Raw genomic sequence first — 24,928 nt, forward strand, 5'->3', positions numbered from 1 at the left:
GCCAATCTCTCCAATGATTTTCATTCAGTGTCCTCCACCCCTCTCTGCCAATCCCTCCATTGGCTTCCATTCCGTGTCCTCCACCCCTCTCTGCCAATCCCTCCATTGCCTTCCATTCAGTGTTCTCCACCCCTCTCTGCAAATCTCTCCAAATGATTTCCATTCAGTGTCCTCCATCCCTCCCTGCCAATCCCTCCACTTGCTTTTTTTCAGTGTTCTCCACCCCTCTTTGCCAATCCCTCCATTGCCTTCCATTCAATGTCCCCCACCCCTCTCTGCCAATCCCTCCATTGCCTTCCATTCAGTGTTCTCCACCCCTCTCTGCCAATCTCTCCAAATGATTTCCATTCAGTGTCCTCCATCCCTCCCTGCCAATCCCTCCACTGGCTTTTTTTCAGTGTTCTCCACCCCTCTTTGCCAATCCCTCCATTGCCTTCCATTCAATGTCCCCCACCCCTCTCTGCCAATCCCTCCATTGCCTTCCATTCAGTGTTCTCCACCCCTCTCTGCCAATCTCTCCAAATGATTTCCATTCAGTGTCCTCCATCCCTCTCTGCCAATCCCTCCACTGGCTTCCATTCCGTGTCCTCCACCCCTCTCTGCCAATCCCTCCACTGGCCTTTTTTCAGTGTTCTCCACCCCTCTTTGCCAATCCCTTCATTGGCTTCATTCAGTGTCCTCCGCCCCTCTCTGCCAGTCCTTCCATTGTCTTCTGCTCACCCAACAAATAAAATTCTAAATACTAACAACAATTTACAAAGCCATCTATAACTCCGCCCCCAGCTACGTCGCTAACCTAGTCTCAAAATACTTACCAAATCATTCTCTTCGTTTCTCCCAAGACCTCCTGCTCTTTAGCTCCCTTGTCACCCAGGACTTCCCCCAAGCCTCTGCCATCTTCTGGAACTCTATGACCCCAATCTGCTACTCTGTCCACTTTTAGGCGATCCCTGAAAACCCTTCTCTTTAGAGAAGCCTATCCTGCCTCCACCTAACAACTCATATTTTTTCCCATCAGCTCATCCCCCAGAGTCATTACCTTGTGTATCACTTGTACCCTATCCCCTTCCCTTTTAGACAGTAAGCTCTAATGAGCCTCCGATTCCTCCTGTATTTAATGGTATTGTAAATGTACTGTCTGTCTTCATGTTGTAAAGCGCTGAGCAAACTGATGACACCATAAAAATCCTGTATAATAATAATGATGATGAACTTTAATTTCCTTTTGAAGCCTCTTTTACATTATAAAGATCAGAGAAGTGCTCGATCCACGTGTTTTTATTTTTTATTTTTAATGCAGCATTTGATATTTTTCACCATATACAAATACGTAAACAGCCACGGTTCTGATGATACATCATACAACATGCATTATAAATTTCTTATGTCATTATCCCAGATTTCTATATCGCTTCCCAGGGGAGGGAGTATGGAAGGAGGCCCCAAAGAGATATAAGCCTACCACCTATAGGTTCTTAAATTCCATAAGCATTAAAGAGGTTGCAATAGCGAATTCCTAAAAAGAGCAGACGTCAAGAAGGAGATGCCTTGTCTGGATGTGGTCTCCCCAGGGCGCAATCCACGTTCGGCATGCATCTGATCTTTAAATCCAAAAAGAACCAAAGTATGTCCATGAGGTTCTAGGGTGCACCTGAGAGGAGAAAACCAGTACCAACAAACAACGAAATATGGAAGGGAAAAGACCACAAGGAAAAAAGAAACATCAAAAGCAGAGAAGAAAAGTCTCTCGAAACTGGCCTCCAAGCCAAGAAAAGGATCCTTCCCAGATGCCACGGGAAGTGTATATCAAGGTGTGTTTCTTCCCACTGCGAGAAGTCTTATGTATGGCAAAATATGATTCCTATAGAAGACACTTCCCACATTTGGCACACTAACACTTGTCGAAGTTTGCGTGGGTTCCCTGATGTTTGTGAAGGTAAGACTTCTGTGAAAAACATTTGCCACAGTCAGGGCAGGAAAATGGCTTCTCCCCCGTGTGAGATCTTTGATGCTTGACAACTTCTGACCTGCGCGTATAATGTTTTCCGCACTTTGCGCAGGAATACGGCTTCTCCCCCGTGTGAGTTCTCTGATGACTAACAAGCATATATTTCTCGGAAAAACTTCTCCCACACTCAGTGCAGAAATGCGGCTTCTCCCCCGTATGAGATCTTTGATGTCGATCGAGGTCTGATTTCTGTGTAAAACATTTCGCGCACTCGGAACAGGAATACAGCTTCTTGCCCGTGTGCAACTTCTGGTGTCTGGCAAGGGTCGTCTTTTCTGAAAAAGATTTCCCGCACTCGGCACAGGTATACGGCTTCTCCCCCGTGTGAGATCTGCAATGCTTGTTGAATTCTCCTATATGGAAAAAACATTCGCCGCACTCAGGGCAGCAGTGAAGATTTTCACCCGTGTGGGACCTCTGATGTATAGAAAGACTCAATTCAGAGGTAAAACTTTTCCCGCACTCAGGACAGGAAAATTTCTTCTGAAATTCCACCTGAATTGCGGCCCCATCCCTCAAAGTATGAGGTTGCTCAGAGTCAGAGGGATTCAATAGTTTATATACATTGTGAATCGTGTCCACAGCTGAGCTCATTGTCTTCACTTCTGAGCAATCTCCCGTGAAGTCTTCATATTCCAGTCTAGAACCTGGAGATAAAGTGAGACGATCCTTTGAGGGTTTCTCCATGGCGTGTCCTGGAAAAATAGAAAAACATCATCAATAGATATGAGAGGGTTAGTTCACTTCCATCAATATTCCATCTGGATCAGGTAGATATGAGGGAGGAGATGTTCTCTGTGGAGGTCCCAACCAGCTGGGACTCTTCCCCCCATCAAAGAACCTTTGGTCCTCCTCCCAGATCACTTCTACATTTACACAGCCTTGTCAGAAGAGCAGGAACCAATGGGGGCTGGGAGGGGCGTGCTCCTTACACAACCACAAGACTAGGCACTGAGTCATGTGATCTCTGATATACAAGAGGGTCAAAGTTCAGACCTGCAGCTCCTTTACCATAGAACAAGTGACCATAGGCCTAGGCTTCTATCGCTTAATTCCCGCCCTACTCTGGACCAACCAGTGAGCAGTAACAGAGCGGAGATAAAAGAAGAATATATTATGGCTCACCTGTGCTGATCTCTGTAGGAGTGTCCTCCTCTATGAATGTCCTCGTCATTCCAGCCTCCTCCGTATATTGCTGATCATCCCTCACATACGTCTCTTCTACTTCATTCTTGACTTTTATTTTCATTAGATCTTCACCCTAAACCAACAGAATTATAAAAAACAACATCTTTAACCACTTAAGCCCCGGACCAATATGCAGCCTAAAGACCCAAGGTGTTTTTACAGTTCGGGACTGCGTCGCTTTAACAGACAATTGCGCGGTCGTGCGACGTGGCTCCCAAACAAAATTGGCGTCCTTTTTTCCCCACAAATAGAGCTTTCTTTTGGTGGTATTTGATCACATCTGCGGTTTTTAGTTTTTGCGCTATAAACAAAAATAGAGCGACAATTTTGAAAAAAAAGCAATATTTTTTACTTTTTGCTGTAATAAATATCCCCCAAAAACATATATAAAAACATTTTTTTTCCTCAGTTTAGGCCGATACGTATTCTTCTACCTATTTTTAGTAAAAAAAAATCGCAATAAGCGTTTATCGATTGGTTTGCGCAAAATTTATAGTGTTTACAAAATAGGGGATAGTTTTATTGCATTTTTATTTTTTATTTTTTTTTTACTACTAATGGCGGCGATCAGCAATTTTTTCGTGACTGCGACATTATGGCGGACACTTCGGACAATTTTGACACATTTTTGGGACCATTGTCATTTTCACAGCAAAAAATGCATTTAAATTGCATTCTTTATTGTGAAAATGACAGTTGCAGTTTGGGAGTTAACCACAGGTGGCGCTGTAGGAGTTAGGGTGCACCTAGTATGTGTTTACAACTGTTTGGGGGTGTGGCTGTAGGAATGACGTCATCGATCGTGTCTTCCCTATAAAGGGAATGACGCGATCGATGCGCCGCCATAGTGAAGGACGGGGAAGCCGTGTTTACACACGGCTCTCCTCGTTCTTCAGCTCCGGGGAGCGATCGCGACGGAGCGGCTATAAACAAATAGCCGCGCCGTGGTCCCGGATCGCTCCCCGAGCGGACCCGACCGCCGCATGTAGCGGGGGGGGTCCCGATCGGACCCCCCACCCGCTAATAGGCGAGGACGTACCTATACGCCCATGTGCCTGTACGTGCCATATTGTGGACGTATATGTACATGCGGTGGTCGGGAACTGGTTAATGTCACACTACCCCCTAAGAAGCTGCCGAGTTTTGGTCCCCCCTATAGTCTGCAGAGCCAGGCAACACGCATTTTACAACTTGCATCCAAAGTCAGGGCTTGTTTTTTGGATAGGGTGAGGGAGTTATATGGCTTGAAACAGTACAGTGCATCCAGAAAGTATTCACAGCGCTTCACTTTTCCCACATTTTGTTATGTTACAGCCTTATTTCAAAATAGATTAACCCCTTCAATACCAGGAACCTACACCCCCTTCCTGCCCAGGCCAATTTTCAGCTTTCTGCGCTGTTGCTGTTTAAATGACCATTGCGTGGTTATACAACACTGTGCCCAAACAAAATTTTTATCATTTTGTTCCCACAAATAGAGATTTCTTTTGGTGATATTTGATCACCTCTGCGGTTTGTAAATTTTGCTAAACAAACCAAAAAAAAAAAAGTTTTGCGTTTGTTTCTGTTATAAAAAAGTATGTTTTCTCCTCCCCTGATGGGCACTGTTAAGGCGGCACCGACGATGTGCACTGGTAGGCAGCACTGGTATATAGCACTGATGGGCATTAATGTGTGGCACTGATAGGCGACACTTATGGGCACTGAAAGGCTGCAAACATGGGTACTTATTGGTGACACTGCTGGGCATCTATACGTGGCACTGATGGGCATCAATGGCGGCACTAGCAGTGGTAGGCATTGTGGGTGGGCACTGATCTAATGCCGCGTACACACGATCATTTTTCGGCATGAAAAAAACGTAGTTTTTAAAAAATGATCGTGTGTGGGCTTCACATAATTTTTCAGGTTCTGAAAAACCCCCCAAAAAAAATTCGAACATGCTGCATTTTTTTAACGTAATTTTAAACTATGTCGATTTTCAGGTTGTTAAAAAATGATCGTGTGTGGGCTAAAACGATGTTAAAAACCTGCGCATGCCCAGAAGCAAGTCATGAGACGGGAGCGCTCATTCTGGTAAAACTACTGTTCATAATGGAGTAAGCACATTCATCGCGCTGTAACAGACAAAAAAGCGCAAATCGTCTTTTACTAACAAGGAATCAGCTAAAGCAAGGGTGGCGCCATCCGAATGGAACTTCACCTTTATAGTGCCATCGTACGTCACCGCGCTTTGCTAGAGCATTTTTTAAAAACGATGGTGCGTGGGCAACGGCGTTTTAATGATGAAGTTGGAAAAATGTTGTTTTTTCAACATGCTGAAAAACGACGTTTTTTTTCATGCCGAAAAATTATCGTGTGTACGCGGCATTACACTAGAGGTACTACAGTAAAATAGAAGTTTTTTTTACGATGTGAGATCACATAGAAAATATAATCTTGTAGAGTCCACACATCATCTCCACATGTCAGAGTGTTCAATCACTTTATGTTCCCGACCCTCAACTCCATCTACCTGATGATGGTGGGGGATGGTGTGACCTTCCTGTGTGGAATCCCGGGAATACAGAGGACGGGGACATCTCTCTGGTGGGTTTCTGGTATTAGGTGGTTCCAAGAGAACATTCTTATAGTGACCCTTGTGTCCTTCAAAAAGCTTCGTAATCACACCGTACTCCTCCTCTTTTATCTCTTCTTTAACATCAACTTTAGGACCTCTCAGGTTTCCACTCTGAATATAGAATAAAAATTACATCAATGGTAACAATGCAGATAATGTACAGATCCTAATGATACTATCAGTGATTGTTCCTCATCTACCTGATGATGGTGGGGGATGGTGTGACCTTCCTGTGTGGAATCCCGGGAATACAGAGGACGGGGACATCTCTCTGGTGGGTTCCTGTTATTAGGCGGGTCCATCATACTGTTCTTGTAGAGATCCTTGTGTCCTTCTGAATACTCCTCCATCACTCCATACTCCTCATCCTCCTCTTTAAACTCTTCTTTAACAACAATATTATAATCCCCGAGATTTCCACTCTAAGTATATAACAAAAAATATTTTTTGTAAGAAACATGCTTGTGTATAAATCACAGCTACTGTATTAATAACTGTTAACTCTTTGAGCGCTTTGGACATGTCTGGTACATTAAGAGCTCATGGGGTTCAAACAAGCCGAAGGCTGCAGTAGCATTTGTGAGCTTATTTCTGTTTTGGGTTGCCATCTCAATGTAAAAGTGACTGGGTGGCTTATTAAAATTGTAACGACCATCCTTATAATCTACAGGGCCTCTACTTTCTGAAAACATCTGATGTTCTGGGGTTATAATGAATGTTCGAGAGCGGAACTAGATCATGGTCTACCTGATGATGGTGGGGGATGGTGTGACCTTCCTGTGTGGAATACAGAGGACGGGGACATCTCTCTGGTGGGTTTCTGTTACTTGATTGCTCCATCACCCCATCCTCTTCCTCTTTTATCTCTTCTTTAACCTCAACTGTAGGAACATCCAGGTTTCCACTCTGAATATAGAATAAAAATGACATCAATGGTAACAATGCAGATAATGTACAGATCCTAATGATACTATCAGTGATTGTTCCTCATCTACCTGATGATGGTGGGGGATGGTGTGACCTTCCTGTGTGGAATCCCGGGAATACAGAGGACGGGGACATCTCTCTGGTGGGTTCCCATTACTGGATCCATCTGTAGGAAACACACACACTGACTGAATACATTGTTTCTATGTGTTTATCAGATGATGGGGGATCTAGGTGGAGCCTCCGTACTGCTCTCTCCTTTACAATAAAGTCTCCTCTTACCCGGTGATGTGAGGGGCGGCTGATTCTCCATCATGAGGTCCTTGTAGAGATCCTTGTGTCCTTCTAAATACTCCCACTCCTCCATGGAGAAATAGACAGTGACATCCTGACACCTTATAGGAACCTGACACACACAATGATACAGTCACCATCCAGACACACCCCTTGTCTGTTACTGGATAATGTCCCAGAATCCTCCTCACCTCTCCTGTCAGCAGCTCCATCATCTTCTTGGTGACTTCTAGAATCTTCTCCATGTTGTGTCTCTCAGGTTTTAGGGAGTCACATGGAGGCACTGTGAGGGTCATATGATCACCTGACTTCACAAGAGGAAATCTCTGTATTGGAGAACCAATAGGAAGATCATGTTAGAATCCCAGAATCCTCCTCACCTCTCCGGTCAGGTCTGTGTTTTATTAATAGAGATAAGAGTGATGTCATGTGACCTCCCAGAATCCTCCTCACCTCTCCGGTCAGGTCTGTGTATTATTAATAGAGATAAGAGTGATGTCATGTGACCTCCCAGAATCCTCCTCACCTCTCCGGTCAGGTCTGTGTTTTATTAATAGAGATAAGAGTGATGTCATGTGACCTCCCAGAATCCTCCTCACCTCTCCGGTCAGGTCTGTGTTTTATTAATAGAGATAAGAGTGATGTCATGTGACCTCCCAGAATCCTCCTCACCTCTCCGGTCAGCAGGTAGATGATCTCCAGGGTGAGGTTCATTATCCTCTCGGTCACGAGACTACGAACCTCCTCCATTCTCATTAATGTGGTCATGTGACTCCGGTCCGCGTTCATCCTCAGTGATGTACTCATGTGATCTATGTGGGTTTCTCTGTAGATGGATAGCAGAGAATTATCTGGACTGTATTGGTTGTAAAATATTAGGATGGGGATATAAGGGCTTAAAGTCTTGGGAAAGGGTGGACATGGTCTTCTGGCTTATCATAGGGTCTCCCTTCGGGGGAGCCCCACCTAGTACTGGGAGGGTTCTGTTTCGGCAGACCCTCCAAGGAATGGGTTCCGTGTCGGCTTCGGCTGCTCGGACCACTTGAGTACCTCAGTCTCCGTCTGGAGCCTAATGCCCCGGGGGATTAGGGTCAGGTCCTTCCTCACAGGAGGACCACTTGACGCAGCACCCATTGCACGTTTTTGTGATTCACTCTTTAGGTGTGTGCACATTTTTCCTGCACCGGGTGGAGTTTTTGGGTGTGTTTTGCACGCCACGGGCTTTTCAATAGAAAAGCGGCGGCGGCCGGTAATTGTAGGCCGCAAAGCAGGGGCCTTAATGTGTGTCCTGGATTAAAGGGATGATGTGGCAACCATACGTGTGCAGTGTCAGCTTTCTGGTGGGATCGGGCACGTGGGATTTTCGAACACGTCCAAACCCATCTCTAATGGTGAAGGGTGATCTTATCCACCTCTTTCGCCATTGTTGGCTACCGACCATGGTCAAAGGCTGTGCAGGGCATTATGGGTGAATATCAAAAATAATTTACCATAAATTACACCAAAATTAGAATTGTGAAAACTGAATCAAATAAAAAAAAAAAAAAAAAAACACCTGAATGCAATCCTCGTCCTTCGACACAAGAGCCTGCAAAGGAGAAAAGGTCATTGGTGGAAAAGGTGGCACATCTCCAAAACGAAGACAAACCACAAATCGAAGCCTTAAACTTAGGGGTCAAATTTCAGTACAAACTGAATGTGAATCTCATTCCTCGTTACAAGAGACTGCTAAGGTGAAAAGGTGATATCTCCATAATAAAGAACAATTTCTGCCCCTGAAGGGGTTAATCTAGGTTTCCACACTATATATATGTGTGTATCATCATCTGCTGGAGATAAAAGACATCACGGTGACTATGGAGGAAGAGGACGGACATGACGGGGGTTACTGGGTGTAAATAGAAAATAAGATCTTATTACCTCCTCTGCTGCCAGTTCCAGCAATGTCTTCTCTCTACTTCCTCCCAATTCACCTTTCACCCGGAACTGCTCATTTATACCTGACATCACTTCCTGTATGGGTAGAAGTGAGATTGCCATCTTGTGGATTTCAGAGGAACTGCAGCCCCCGAGAAATGTCTCGTAGTGTGAACATGGCTTGTGTTTTACTCAAGATGCAGGTTAAAGCGCCCGTTGTGTTGTGGGAAACACTCGGCTCACAGAACACAGCGGGGACCAGTGAGGACGGCGCTGCGTGACTCGTGCATGCGCCGTAGGGAATCGGGAATGCTTCACTTCCTGATTCCCTTACCGAGGATGGCGGTGGGGGCAGCAGATAGACGTGCGAATTGCGCGTTTTCTGCTGCAGACGTCGCTGGACTCCAGGACAGGTAAGTGTCCATATATTAAAAGTCAGCAGCTGCAGTATTTGTAGCTGCTGGCTTTTAATATTTTTTTTTTACGCCAGAGTTTCTGGGAATATAACCAAACACCCAGGGCCCATGTCACATGGGAGCCTGAGTCATATAATGCATGATACATGAGGGAGGTCTTCTCTCATGGTTAGGAGGGTGCTACGGGAGGGGGGGGGGTCATCTCCCTTTTTAGGAGGGTGATACATGAGGGGGGCTTTTCTCTTTGTCAGGAGGGTGATATATGAGGGGGGTCTTCTCTCTTTGTCAAGAGGGTGACACATGAGGGGGGCTTCTTTCTATGTCAGGAGGGTGATACATGAGGGGGGCTTCTCTCTTTGTAAGGAGGGTGATACATGAGGGTGGCTTCTCTCTTTGTCAGGAGGGTGATAAATGAGGGTGGCTTCTCTCTTTGTCAGGAGGGTGCTACGGGAGAGGGGTCATCTCCCTTTTTAGGAGGGTGTTACATGAGGGGGGCTTCTCTCTTTGTCAGGAGGGTGATACATGAGGGAGGTCTTCTCTCTTTGTCAGGAGGGTGATATATGAGGGGGGTCTTCTCTCTTTGTCAAGAGGGTGACACATGAGGGGGGCTTCTTTCTATGTCAGGAGGGTGATACATGAGGGGGGCTTCTCTCTTTGTAAGGAGGGTGATACATGAGGGTGGCTTCTCTCTTTGTCAGGAGGGTGATAAATGAGGGTGGCTTCTCTCTTTGTCAGGAGGGTGATACATGAGGGAGGTCTTCTCTCATGGTCAGGAGGGTGCTACGGGAGAGGGGTCATCTCCCTTTTTAGGAGGGTGTTACATGAGGGGGGCTTCTCTCTTTGTCAGGAGGGTGATACATGAAGGAGGACTTCTCTCTTAGTCAGAAGGGTGATACATGATACACAAGGGAGGACTTCTGTCTTTGTCAGGAGGGTGATTCATGAGGGAGGTCTTCTGTCTTTGTCAGGAGGGTGATTCATGAGGGAGGTCTTCTGTCTTTGTCAGGAGGGTGATTCATGAGGGAGGTCTTCTGTCTTTGTCAGGAGGGTGATTCATGAGGGAGGTCTTCTGTCTTTGTCAGGAGGGTGATTCATGAGGGAGGTCTTCTGTCTTTGTCAGGAGGGTGATACGTGAGGGGGGTTCTTCTTTCTTTGTCAGGAGGGTGATACATGAGGGAAGTCCTCTATCTTTGTCAGTAGAGTGATACTTGAGGGGGTCTTCTCTGTCAGGAGGATAATACATGAGGGGGGGTGGTATTTTCTCTTAGTCAGGAGGTCGATTCCCATTCCCTAACCATCACTTGCTCGTAGGCTGACCAGGTTTGCACAAACACTTCACAGTTTAACTCAACTTCACTCTTAAAGCCGAAGCTCTGGGCTTGATGACATCAGGAACAGTCCACAACTCAAGACCGCTGGTCTGGATGAAATTCTAAGAACTATCAAATACAATTAGTTGACTCTGATATTCTCTGATTGGACAAGGTGGAGAGGATGCACATCACGATCTCCACTTCGTCCAATCAGAGAACACCTTGTGTCCATTGAAATATAATAGGGTCAGTGTTGAGTAAGTGACCCTCAGTGGTGAGTTTGCAGAGGTAAACTGCCCAGACAAAATACCAACAGGGTATGCAGAAGTACTAGTCACTGGCCCCCCTATTATAGTACTGCCCTGCGCTTAGGATGGATCTGAAGGTCCAAGAGATAAAATCTGTCCAAATAAAACACCATATAAACAATAATAGCAGCTGCTTAAGTAAAATAGTCCATGTATAAAAGCAGAAAAATAAAAACCGCCCGTACAGAGCTAGTATAAAATCCTGCAGCAGCGCTGCAAACCCCTGGTTTGATGTGTATGCCGTGTGTGATGACTCGATCAAAAGAATCAATAATATGTGCTCCAATCAGGATTTCACCACGTGGGGGGATATGGGGTCCCCTTCGGGGAAAGCACTCACCAGATGGTTACTTTAAAACCGCGTTATGAGATAATATGTCGCTGTCAGATGGTGGATTGGAACAGCATACCCCTTTCCTCGATCACCGCATAGATTTTTCACTCTCCAAGTAATAGCAGTTTATGTAAGGGAAGAAAACATCCACATAGCGCAATATAGTTTTGATAATATTTAATGTTACCCAAAAACATACATGCGTATCCCCTTTAAAAACATGCGTACCAGATCAGTAAAATAGTCAGGCAAAAATATATATAATTGGTATGGGTGTTTGTGCCACTCTCACTGTTTCTCGGGACCCCTGAAGACCGCTTGGATATCTTTCCTGTGGCTTGCTTCCTGGTTCCCTCAACGAGTGGAGCGCAAAACGTCACTTCCGGTTTGGATGCTGGATAGCAGCGCTCTGACGTTTCGTCCGTTCGGACTTCCTCTTAGAGCGCTGCTGCAGGATTTTATACTAGCTCTGTACGGGCGGTTTTTATTTTTCTGCTTTTATACATAAAATACCAACAGGACCTGGAAGGTCACAGCTATCCCTGTAGTAGCACCGACTACTGCAAATTTCAGCTTTCTCAACAGCTCATTGAGATATGCCATTGCCTACTTACATGGTGTCAAGCAATACAGAGCATTCTTGGAGTTCAGATTTAAACACAAACAAAAAGCAGCCAGCTACTATAAGTAGGGGAGCGTTCTGAGACTTCTGTGGATTTGAAGGTGGAACCCAATGCAAAAAATGGTTTCTCCACCAAAATCCACATCAGATGCTTACCTGAGCATGCAGCCCAATGCCGCGTACACACAACCGTTTTTTTCAATGTTAAAAATGGGCATTCAAAATTTAGAACATGCTCTAAATTTTCGCTTCGTTTTTAACGTCGTAAAAAATGGTCGTGTGTGGGCTTTAACGACGTGGAAAAAAACGTGCATGCTCAGAAGCAAGTTATGAGATGGGAGCGCTCGTTCTGGTAAAACTACCGTTGCCCCCCTTTTCCTGGTCAGCTCTTTAATGGTCTAGAAAAAACAACGTTGTTTTCAACCCGATTATTGTTAAGCCGGCCTTGCCTACACACGATCGTGAAAAAAAAATGTTCTAGCAAAGCGCGGTGACATACAACACGTACGATGGCACTATAAAGGGGAAGTTCCATTCGGATGGCGCCACCCTTGGGGCTGCTTTTGCTGATTTCGTGTTAGTAAAACTTTGTTTTTTTTTTTTTAAAAATTAATTTCGGTTTCGTTTCAGTTCTGAAATTTCGGTGCACCTCTAATTTTAGCATCTTAAAAGGGGGTTTCTCTATGTTAGATGTGATGTGAAAGTGAGGAAGAAAGATGATCTTGTGGTTGGAGATGTGGTCGGTGTTCCAGAAACACGGCTTGACTCCTCACAAGACTGGGCCGTTTGTATCCATGCCGATCCTCTTGTTTAGAGGGACACGGGACATAGAAAAGTTACAGACAACATCATGTTTTTAAGAATGTAAATCTTTAATCTTTGTTTCATATAAAACTGTCATTATATTTGCATTTTTAACTTTCCAATGAGGAGGATGGATAATAGTTTGGGGGTAATAACTTGGATGGAGTAAATGGGGTTATGGGATGCCCAGCTTGACCGAGACAATGGATAGTGACAACGTCCTCCCTATGTACAAAACACTGGCCTGTCCTACTTTCTGGACACCATCAATCTTTAGTGATCAAAAGCAAGTCCCTTAAGGACTAGGAGCTCGGAATCCCCTTAGAAAATGGCACAATATATTGTGCTGTTTTCGGTATCTCCTCTCCTCTGTAGAACTGCTCTTAGTACCAGGCCTCCTGGCCGCTTGTCAACCAGGCTGCTCCGTAGATCTCCTAGGGCAAGGGATAGGAAGGGTTAAGCACACTGCGGCCCTCCTGAAAGGCTTGCTACATGTGAGTCGTTCCCTCCTGAATCCCTCCTGGTTGCGCCAATGTACTCACTGTCCTCTTTGCTCCTGGCTGCTCCTCAGGCAAGATTGCTTCTCAAACCGAGACCCTGATAGGAACTTCCCAAGCCAAGCCTGGAAGAAGAGCCCCCACAGACACAGAGGTCCCCTTCTAGGCCACCGGCAGCCTCCTCAGCTGGCATGGCTTCCCCATTTTTTAAGGGCTGACCTAGCCACCCAGCCAGAGCATTCTGCCTGGGGATTGGCCAAGTTCCTTCAAGTATGCAGATCAGTCTCTCCTAGCCTCCGCCCAGTAACTTCCTTTCAGACTCACAAACTAGCCATGATTCTTAACTTAAATTTTCCTACACGAACACTAGAGGGTGCTACATGTACACGTGCAAGTTAGGCGCAAATGAAACCCGTTCAGTCTGTCTGGGATCCTATGCAAGTGGTAAGTCTAGATGGGCTGACCTAACCACCCTACCAGAACATTCTGCCTGGGGATTCAACAAGTTACTTCAAGAATGCAGATCAGTCCATCCTGGCCTTCACCCACTAACTTCCTGAAGCTTCTCCAACCTTCTAGATCCAGGGGGTGGTACCAGAGAACTGCCTCTGTGAAGTCGTCCAGTCTGACCTGCAGTAACCCTGACCCAATTTCAGACTCACATAACTTACCACGAGTCATAACTTAAATTTTACTACACTAACACTAGTAGCACACTAGAGGGTGCTATGTCTAAAAGTGCACTTGTTAAGCACAAATGAAACCTGTTTAATCCGTCTGGGATCCTATGCAAGTGGCAAGTCTAGATGGGTAGACCTCACCACCCTGCCAAGACATTCTGCCTGGGGATTGGCTAAGTATGTAGACTAGTCGCTCCTGGCCTCCGCTCACTAACTTCCAGAAGCTTCTCCAAACGATTAGATCCAGGGGGAGGTGCCAATGACCTGCCTCTGTGACATCATCCAGGCTGACTTGCAGTAATCCTGACCCAATTTAAAACTCACAAACTAACCAAGAGTCATAACCTACATTTTCCTACACTAACACTAGTAACACACTAGAGGGAGCTAGATGTACATGTGCCCATGTTAGGCACAAATAAAAACCTGTTCAATCTGTCTGGGATCCTATGCAAGTGGCAAGTCTAGATGGGCTGACCTAGCCACCCTGCCAGGACATTCTGCCTGGGGATTGGTCAAGTTTCTTCAAGTATGTAGATCAATCCCTCCTGGCCTCCACCCACTAACTTCCGGAAGCTTCTTCAAACCTCTGGATCCACACTAGAGGGTGCTATATGTACATGCGCACATGTTAGACACAAATTAAACCTGTTTAATCCGTCTGGGATCCTATGCAAGCGGCAAGTCTAGAGGGGCTGATCTAGCCACCCTGCCAGGACATTCTGCCTGGGGATTGGCCAAGTTCCTTAAAGTATGCAGATCAGTACTTCCTGGCCTCCATCCACTAACTTCCAGAAGCTTCTCCAAACTTCTAGATCCAGGGGGAGGTACCAGAGACCTGGCTCTGTGAAGTCATGCAGCCTGACCAGCAGTAACCCTGACCCAATTTTGGACTCACAAACTAACCATAAGTCCTAACTTAAAAGGTCCTACACTAACACTAGTAGTACAGTAGACGGTGCTACATGTTCTACAGGCATACAGGCAGTCTAAGCCAGACAGAATTTTGACGCCTTTAGTCAACTCTGAATTCCTTTTTGAAGCCTTTCGTTAAACAGAAAGATCAGAGGAGCGCTCAGCCACGTGTTTTCTGAAGTGTATATCAAGGTGTGCTTCTTCCCAGTGTGAGATCTCTGATGTATATGGATCAAATTTGGACGAACAAGACATTTCCCGCACTCGGGACACTAATACACCTCAAGGGTTGTGTGGGTTCTCTTATGTTTAAAACAAGACTAGAAAAACATTTCCCATATTCAAGGAAGGCATACAGCTTCTGCCCCTGCGTGAGACAGCTGATGTTTGACAAATTCTGATTTCCATAGATAACATTTCCCGCACTCAGTGCAGGAAAACAGCTTTGTCCCCGTGTGCCGAATCTGATGTTCAGTGAGGTTGGACTTTCGTGCAAAACTTTTCCCGCACTCAGAGCAGGAATACGGCTTTTCTCCCGTGTGTAATCTTTGATGTCTGGAAAGATGGCCCTTCTGTGCAAAACATTTCCCGCACTCAGGGCAGGAATACGGCTTTTCTCCCATGTGAGACCTGTGATGTGTGACAAGCTCTGATTTTTGTGCAAAACATTTCCCGCACTCAGAACAGGAATGCGGCTTCTCCCCCGTGTGCAATCCCTGATGATTATAAAAACTGGACTTATTTGAAAAACATTTCCCACACTCAGCGCAGGAAAACAGCTTTGTCCCGGTGTGGCGTAGCTGATGTTCAGTGAGATGGCACTTTTGTGAAAAACATTTCCCGCACTCAGGGCAGGCATACGGCTTCTCACCCGTGTGTGATCTTTGATGATTGACGAGATCTGATCTCCGGTAATAACATTTTGCGCACTCGCTGCATTTATACGGCTTCTCCCCCGTGTGAGTTCTTTGATGACTTTCAAGGATATGTTTGAGCGTATAACATTTTCCGCAGTCGGAGCAGGCGTATGGCCTGTCGCCCGTGTGCAGTTTCTGATGTCTGGAAAGCGTGATCTTTTCTGAAAAATATTTCCCGCACTCAGAACAGCAATACGGCTTCTTCCCCGTGTGAGATCTGTAATGTTTGCGGAATTCTCCTATATGAAAAAAACATTCCCTGCACTCAGGACAGGAAAGAAGCTTCTCACCCGTGTGGGACCTCTGATGTATAATAAGATCAACGGCCGAGCTATAACTTTCCTCACAATCAGGACAGGGAAATGTCTTCCCTCCCTGAACTCCGGCACCATCCTCCACAGTACGAGGTTGCTCAGAGTCAGAGGGATTCCATGGTCTATCCACACTGTGAAGTCCTCCATCTATAGTGGAGCTCATCGTCTTTTCTCCTCCACAATCTCCTGTGATGTCCTCATCTTCCATTTTACAACCTGGAGATAAAGTGAGACGATCCTTTGAGGGTTTCTCCATGGCGTGTCCTGGAAAAATAGAAAAACTTCATCAATATATCTGAGAGGGTTAGTTCACTTCCATCAAGATTCCATCTGGATCAGGTAGATATGAGTGAGGAAATGTTGTCTGTGGAGGTCCCAACCAGCTGGGACTCTTCCCCCCATCAAAGAACCTTTGGTCCTCCTCCCAGATCACTTCTACATTTACACAGCCTTGTCAGAAGAGCAGGAACCAATGGGGACTGGGAGGGGCGTGCTCTTTACACAACCACAAGCCACTGGGTCATGTGATCCCTGATAGAGAAGAGGGTCAAAGTTCAGACCTGTAGACCCTTTACCATAGAACAAGTGACCATAGGCCTAGGCTTCTGGTGATATGCAGCACTGGGGGGAACCTTACTTTTCATCCCAACAAGACTGTTAATAGAGGTTTATGTTAGCATTTAGCTATAATTCAGCTGAAATAAGAACCAACCATCATCAACCTATTATTGGTTGATATCACTCAGCTCCCGCCCTACTCTGGACCAATCAGTGAGCAGTAACAGAGCAGAGATAAGAGAAGAATATATTATGGGTCACCTGTGCTGATCTCTGTAGGAGTGTCCTCCTCTATGAATGTCCCCGTCATTCCAGCCTCCTCCGTATATTGCTGATCATCCCTCACATACGTCTCTTCTGCTTCACCCTCAACTTTCATGTTCATCCGATCTTCACCCTAAACCAACAGAATGGCAGAAAATAACATCTGTAACATAGAAGTATTTATGATGTGAGATCACATAGAAAATATCATCTTGTAGAGTCCGCACATCGTCTCCACATGTCAGAGTGTTCAATCACTTTATGTTCCCGACCCTCAACTCCACCTACCTGATGATGGTGGGGGATGGTGTGACCTTTCTGTGTGGAATCCCAGGAATACAGAGGACGGGGAAATCTCTCTGGTGGGTTTCTGGTATTAGGTGGCTCCACCATGGTGTCCTGGTACAGATCTTTGTGTACTTCATCCACCATACCATCCTCATCATCCTCCTCTTTTATCTCTTTTTTAACCTCAACTTTAGAATCGCTCAGGTTTCCACTCTGAATATATAATAAAATGACATCAATGCAGATAATGTACAGATCCTAATGATACTATCAGTGATTGTTCCTCATCTACCTGATGATGGTGGGGGATGGTGTGACCTTCCTGTGTGGAATTCTGGGAATACAGAGGACGGGGACATCTCTCTGGTGGGTTCCTGGTATTAGGTGGCTCCATCATATCCTTGTGTCCTTCAGAAAGATCCTTCATCACCCCATACTCCTCATCATCCTCTTTATACTCTTCTTTAACATCAATATTATTATCCCCGAAGTTTCCACTCTAAATATTTAAAAGAGAAAACGTATTGTAACAAAAATGCTTGTTTTTAAATTACTGTATAGCTATCAGTGATTGTTCTTCATGTACCTGATGATGGTGGGGGATGGTGTAACCTTCCTGTGTGGAATCCCGGGAATACAGAGGACGGGGACATCTCTCTGGTGGGTTCCCATTACTGGATCCATCTGTAGGAAACACACACACTGACTGAATACATTGTTTCTATGTGTTTATCAGATGATGGGGGATCTAGGTGGAGCCTCCGTACTGGTCTCTCCTTTACAATAAAGTCTCCTCTTACCCGGTGATGTGAGGGGTGGCTGATTCTCCATCATGACGTCCTTGTAGAGATCCTTGTGTCCTTCTAAATACTCCCACTCCTCCATGGAGAAATAGACAGTGACATCCTGACACCTTATAGGAACCTGACACACACAATGATACAGTCACCATCCAGACACATCCCTTGTCTGTTACTGGATAATGTCCCAGAATTCCCGGCACCACTCACCTCTCCTGTCAGCAGCTCCATCATCTTCTTGGTGACTTCTAGAATCTTCTCCATGTTGTGTCTCTCAGGTTTTAGGGAGTCACATGGAGGCACTGTGATGGTCATTTGATCACCTGACTTCACAAGAGGAAATCTCTGTATTGAGGAACCAAAAAAAATATTGTGTTAGAATCCCAGAATCCCCCTCACCTCTCCGGTCAGGTCTGTGTTTTATTAATAGAGATAAGAGTGATGTCATGTGACCTCCCAGAATCCTCCTCACCTCTCCGGTCAGGTCTGTGTTTTATTAATAGAGATAAGAGTGATATCATGTGACCTCCCAGAATCCTCCTCACCTCTCCGGTCAGCAGGTAGATGATCTCTAGGGTGAGGTTTAGTATTCTCTCAGTCATGAGACTCCGGTCCTCCTCCATCTTCAGTGATGTAGTCATATGATCTATGCAGATTTCTCTGTGGACGGATAGCAGAGAATTATCTGGACTGTATTGATTGTACAATATTAGGATGGGGATATAAGGGGTTTATAGGTGGGAATTGGATTACATGATGTTTATACATTAGTACTGCCTAATGAAAAAACATGTACTAAAACTACCTGTATAAAAGCCTTTTTTAAACTGAGGATGTCAAGCGTATCCTTTTCTTCCAGTCCCCACATGTCTCCGCACTACTCTACACCAATTGCATGAAGGGAGACAGGACAGCCCAAATCTCTATTCCCCTCCCAACACCTCGCAAGAAGGTCCCTCCACCCCACACCAGCTGTATGCGAGGCACCAGACAGTCAAATGCACTTCTGTACCTGCATATGGTAAATGCATGGCTGCAGACCTTCCGCTCTGTGGGTGCGAATCGTTCCCCATCGGTCACGGCGCGGCCCCACTTTTTGCTCCTTGAGGGTAGGGACTGATGTGAATGTACAATTTATACGTATGTAAAGAGCTGCGTAAATTGACGACGCTACATAAGTCCCTTTAATAAAATAAACCACAAATTCAACCAAAATTTGAATCCTGTAAATTGGATCAAATTTTGAAAAAAAAAATTGAAAGGTGAGAAGGTGACACGTCTCCAATATGTGAAGAATGTTCTGACCCTGAAGGGGTTAATCTAGGTTTCCACACTATATATGTGTGTATTATCATCTGCTGGAGATAAAATATGTCACAGTGACTATGGAGGAAGAGGACGGACATGACGGGGGTTACTGGCTGTAAATAGACAATAAGATCTTATTACCTCCTGTTCTGCCAGTTCCAACAATGTCGCCTCTCTACTTCCTCCCGACTCACCTTTCACCCGGAACTTCCTGTCTGTAGCTGACATCACTTCCTGTCTGGATTGAAGTGAGATCACCATCTTGTGGATCTCAGAGGAACTGCAGCCCAAAGAAACATCTCACAGTTTGTGCAACAGTAGGCAGGGCCAACCCAGAGAAAATTACCAAACAGGGAGCATCCCGAAAATCAAAGGGGAACTAAAAACAACCCCTGCTTATAGATGCATACAGGGGTTGGGTAAAATTATGGAAACACCAGGTAAAAGAACGCAATCGTTACCTATCGTGGTGTTGGATCGCCTTTGGCATCCAAGACGGCCTGAATTTTCCTGGTAATTAACCAATAAAAGTCTTGGATGGTAGATAATGGAATCTGATACCACTCTTCACGCACAAATTGTTCCAGTTCTCGCAGAGATGCCAGAGGCCAAAAAACAAACCTAAACGTTGTTCTCCAAAATTGACTATAGTGTCTCTATAATATTGAGGTCTGGTGATTGCGGCGCCCAGGGAAGGTGTGAGAGTTTGTCTGCATGCTCGTCAAACCACCATTTAAGATCAGCTGTGTGAATTGGAGCATTATGATCTTGGTAAAAGGAGCTGTCTTCGGGAAACAATGTCTGCACCATGGTGGGCCATAATTCGTACATAGTCGTTGACAGTGACTCTTCTGGGTCAGAAGAAGGACAGAGGCTCAACTGACTCAGCAACCCTAATCAACTGATCAGACCCGAGCTGTTGAGCCCAAGTTCACCTACAACACCCAGCTTTAAGCTCAGACCAAGCTAACCCCCTCAGATCTTTAGTTATCACTAGAGGAATTACTACCAGGAGGAAGGAGGTCCTGGTTTCTCTATATAGATTGTTATATCACTAGAGGGACCACCAGGAGAAAGGAGGTCCTGATTCTTCTATATAGATTTTTATATCACTAGAGGGGTCACCAGCAGGAGGAAGGAGGTCCTGGTTTCTCTATATAGATCTTTAAATCACTAGAGGGGTCACCAGGAGGAAGGAGGTCCTGATTTCTCTATATAGATCTTTATATCACTAGAGGGATCACCGGCAGGAGGAAGGAGGTCCTGATTCCTCTATATAGATCTTCATATCACTAGAGAGGTCACCTGCAAGAGGAAGGGGGTCCTGGTTCCTCTATATGGATCTTTATATTACTAGAGGCATCACAAGTAGGAGGAAGGAGGTCTTAATTCCTCTATATAGATCTTTATATAACTAGAGGGGTCACCGGCAGGAGGAAGGAGGTCCTGATTCCTCTATATAGATCTTCATATCACTAGAGAGGTCACCTGCAAGAGGAAGGGGGTCCTGGTTCCTCTATATGGATCTTTATATTACTAGAGGCATCACAAGTAGGAGGAAGGAGGTCCTGATTCCGCTAAATAGATTTTTATATCACTAGAGGGACCACCAGCAGGAGGAAGGAGGTCCCAATTCCTCTATATAGATCTTTATATCACTAGAGGGACCACCAGCAGGAGGAAGGAGGTCCCGATTCCTCTATATAGATCGTTATTTTACAAGAGGGACCACCAGCAGGAGGAAGTAGGTCCCGATTCTTCTATATAGATCTTTATATCACTAGAGGGACCACCAGCAGGAGGAAGGAGGTCCCCATTCTTCTATATAGATCTTTATATCACTAGAGGGACCACCAGCAGGAGGAAGGATGTCCTGATTCCTCTATATAGATTGTTATATCACAAGAGGGATCGCCAGCAGGAGGAAGGAGATCCCGATTCCTCTATATAGATCGTTATATCACTAGAGGAGTCACCACTGAAGGGAAGGAGGTCCTGATTCCTCTATATAGATTTTTAGTGAGACCTCATTTAAAATACTGTGCCCAGTTCTTTAGACCTCACTTACAAAAAGATATTGATAAGATAGAACGAATCCAGAGACAAACAACCAAATTAATGAAAGATCTGAGGGAAAAACATATGGGGAGAGAATTTAGGAACTTAATATGTACAGTCTGGAGGAAAGAAGGGAAAGGGGGGATATGACTGAAACCTTTAAATACATTAAGGAAGTAGATGAGGTTCAGGAGGGCAGGATTTTTAATATAAAACTAAGTTCAAGAACACGGGGACATGACCTCAAACTAGCAGGAGCAAAGTTCAAAACAAACCTTTGGATGTACTTCAACCCAAATCCCATGCTTAAAGTAGGTGGGACATGAGGGTGAAATGAAAGAAGATAGGGAAGGTTTACGTGGCAAATAACGAGATCCCTCAATTACATATAAACCTAATGTTACAGCAAAAATGATGTTACAAAATAATAACGTAATTCGATATACAAAATCCAGCAACCTGCCGAGCAGAATGGGAGATGTTGATGGCTTCAGTGATGAGAATGTAGTTGGTGTTCCAGAAACACGGCTTGACTCCTCACAAGACTGGGCTGCTTGTATTCATGCTGATCCTCTTGTTTAGAGGGACACGGAACATAGAAAAGATGGAGGGGAGTGTCTCTATGTTAGATGTGATGTGAAAGTGAGGAAGAAAGATGACCTTGTGGTTGGTGATCCAGAAACACGGCTTGACTCCACACAAGACTGGGCTGTTTATATTCATGCTGATTAATTAGTTTAGAGGGACACGGGACATAGAAAAGATGGAGGGGGGTTTCTCTATGTTAGATGTGATATGAAAGTGAGGAAGAAAGATGATCTAGTGGTTGGAGTTCCAGAAACACAGCTTGACTCCTCACAACACTGGGCTGTTGGCATTTATGTTAATACTTTTATTCAGAAGGACATAGAAAAGGTAGAAAGCACATCATGTTTTTAAGAATGTAAATATTTAATCTTTTTAAGCCAGACAGAAGTTCGAAAATTTTAGTAAACCCCCAATTTTGAAGTATTTTGCCCTGTTCTCATTACACTACATCCCTCTCCATCCTCATCCCACTGCATCCCTCCCCCTTCTTCCCACGGCATCCCTCCCCCCGCTGTCCACGTTGTCCCTCCCCCCTCTTCCCACGGCTCCCCTCCCGGCCATCTTTCCACGTCTCCACTTCCGGTCCTCTTCCCATGGCGCCCCTCTCCATCCTACTCCCACGGCGCCCTACACCCCACTTCCCATAGCATCCCTCTCTGTCCTCATCCCACGGCGCCCCTTCCCGTCCTTCTCCCACGGCGCCCCTCATCCCATGGCAGGCCCCTCTCCACCCTCCTCCCACTGCACCCATTCCCATCCTCTTCCAAACAGGCAGAGTTTGGTGCGAATCAAACAAAGTTTTCTTTCTTTTTTTTTTTATGTAGTATTTATTGGTAGTTTTTTTTTTATATACAGAAGAATTTAAACATCAGGTGAAATTGCAAAAGAACCGATGATTAGAGTTAGGGGATAGAAAGTTATACACTATGCATCATAAACGTCATGTCTCCTTATCCCAGATTGAAATATCACTGCTGAAGAGGGGTTGCCAGACATGTAACTTCCAAGGAGGGGTTGTCATACATATGACTTCCAAATTGGGGTTGTCAGAATATGACTTTCAAGGAGGGGTTGTCAGACATAGGAATTTCAAGGATGGGTTGTCAGACATAGGACTTTCAAGGAGGGGTTGTCAGACATATGACCTTCCAGGGAGGGATTGTCAGAGATATCACTTTCGAAGAGGGGTTGTCAAACATGTGACTTCTGAAGAAGGGTCGTCAGACATAGGACTTCCAAGGAGGGGTTGTCAGACATAGGACTTTCAAGATGGGTTGACAGGCATATGACCTTCCAAGTTGGGGTTGTCAGAGATCTCACTTCCGAAGAGGGGGTTGCCAAACATGTGACTTCCGAAGAAGGGTCTCTTCAGACATATCACATCAGAAGGGGGGGTGGTTTTCAGACAGGGGGACCTTTAAGCAGATAAGCCTACCACCTATAAGCTCTTAAAGGAGTTCTCTGACCTAAAACTTTTAACCCCCGCTGTGCCCGGGCTGTAAAACTATACAAAATAAACTTTCACTTACCTGCCTACGATCCCCCGTTGTTCCGATATCGCCGTCCCGTTCTCCGGTCCCGGTCTCTTCCGCTTCCTGCGTGTCGGTGACTCACAGTGCGCTCAGCCTATCAGCGGCCGCAGCAATGTCCCGTCGCCGCCGCTGATAGGCTGAGCGCACTGTGAGTCACCGACCCGCAGGAAGCGGAAGAGACCGGGACCGGAGAACGGGACGGCGATATCGGAACAACGGGGGATCGTAGGCAGGTCAGTGAAAGTTTATTTTGTATAGTTTTACAGCCCGGGCACAGCAGGGGTTAAAAGTTTTAGGTCAGAGAACTCCTTTAAATTCCACAAGCACTAAAGGCGTTGGGGACTTCCTAAAAAGAACAGATGTCATCAAGGGTTCCTCAGTCCCTACATGGTCTCCCCGCTGTGCGGTATTAAGAAAAAATGTAATCCGAAATGCCCAAAATAACTCTGAACTATTGAGTGAAGAAAAACCAATACCAACAAAAAAAAACAAATCTAAAATGAAGGGAAAGGAGACAGAAAAAGGGAGAATAAAGATTAAGAAACAAAAACATGGAAGAAGGACCACAAGAAAGGAGGAATATCAAAAGTACAGAGGAAAGAGAAGAGCATCTCGAAACTGGCCTTCAAACCAAGGAAGACCACCATGCCAAGGTACTATGAAGCTCCTACGGCAGGGATATGCAATTAGAGGACCTCCAGCTGTTTCAAAACTACAAGTCCCATCATGCCTCTGCCTCTGGATGTCATGCTTGTGGCTGTCAGAGTCTTGCTATGCCTCATGGGAATTGTAGTTCTGCAACAGCTGGAGGTCCGCTAATTGCATATCCCTGTCCTACGGCATCCAGGTGTCTTCGGAAATGTAGAACTTCTTCCCAGTGTGAGATGCCCAAAGTATGGCAAAAAATGATTCAAACAGAGGAAAGCACCCGGGACACTAATAAAAGTTGAGGGGTATGTGGGTTGGATATGTGGGTTTTCTGATGATTGATAAGATAAGACTTCTTTGTATAACGTTTCCCGCAATCTGAACAAGAATACGGCTTCTGTCCCGTGTGGGATCTCTGATGTTTAGCAAGCTCTGATTTCCGTGCCCAACTTTTCCCACACTCACTGCAGGCAAACAGCTTTTCCCCCGTGTGCCACGTCTGATGATCTGTAAGACTGGATTTTCGCGAAAAACGTTTACCGCACTCAGAACAGGAATACGGCTTCTCCCCCGTGTGCGATCTCTGATGTATAACAAGATTTGTTGTCCGCGTAAAACGTTTCCCGCACTCAGGGCAGGAATACGGCTTCTCACCCGTGTGAGTTCTTTGATGGCTAACAAGCATGTGTTTCTGTGTAAAACATCTCCCGCACTCAGAACACGTATACGGCTTCTTTCCTGTGTGAGAGCTTTGATGTTTAATAAATTCTCCCAAATGAAAAAAACATTTCCCGCATTCAGAACAGGAAT

General features: G+C 45.4%; 1 protein-coding gene and 1 long non-coding RNA gene across 2 annotated transcripts; both read right to left on the reverse strand.

The window, feature by feature from the left end:
- Positions 1-1,269: 1,269 nt before the first annotated feature.
- On the reverse strand, positions 1,270-6,846 carry LOC120909577 (gastrula zinc finger protein XlCGF17.1-like). Its single transcript, XM_040321344.1, has 3 exons — positions 6,812-6,846; positions 3,134-3,269; positions 1,270-2,703 (listed from the first exon to the last, which is right to left on the reverse strand). The coding sequence occupies exons 2-3, from the start codon at positions 3,255-3,257 to the stop codon at positions 1,892-1,894; spliced, it is 936 nt and encodes a 311-aa protein (XP_040177278.1). The 5' UTR covers positions 3,258-3,269; positions 6,812-6,846; the 3' UTR covers positions 1,270-1,891.
- A 477-nt stretch (positions 6,847-7,323) lies between these two features.
- Positions 7,324-9,025, reverse strand: LOC120909589. Its single transcript, XR_005741307.1, has 3 exons — positions 8,958-9,025; positions 7,710-7,863; positions 7,324-7,363 (listed from the first exon to the last, which is right to left on the reverse strand). It is a non-coding gene; the product is annotated as an uncharacterized LOC120909589 (long non-coding RNA).
- Between the last annotated feature and the right edge of the window lie 15,903 nt (positions 9,026-24,928).

The sequence above is a fragment of the Rana temporaria genome, chromosome 8 (genome assembly GCF_905171775.1).
Source record: "Rana temporaria chromosome 8, aRanTem1.1, whole genome shotgun sequence".
NCBI classification, from domain to species: domain Eukaryota; kingdom Metazoa; phylum Chordata; class Amphibia; order Anura; family Ranidae; genus Rana; species Rana temporaria.

Coding starts and splice junctions, on each gene's coding strand:
- LOC120909577 (XM_040321344.1), bottom strand. CDS start 3,257: ATGAAAATAAAAGTCAAGAATGAAGTAGAAGAGACGTATGTGAGGGAT. Junction 2,704..3,133: donor TCCTACAGAGATCAGCACAG/GTGAGCCATAAT, acceptor CTATTTTTCCAG/GACACGCCATGGAGAAACCC.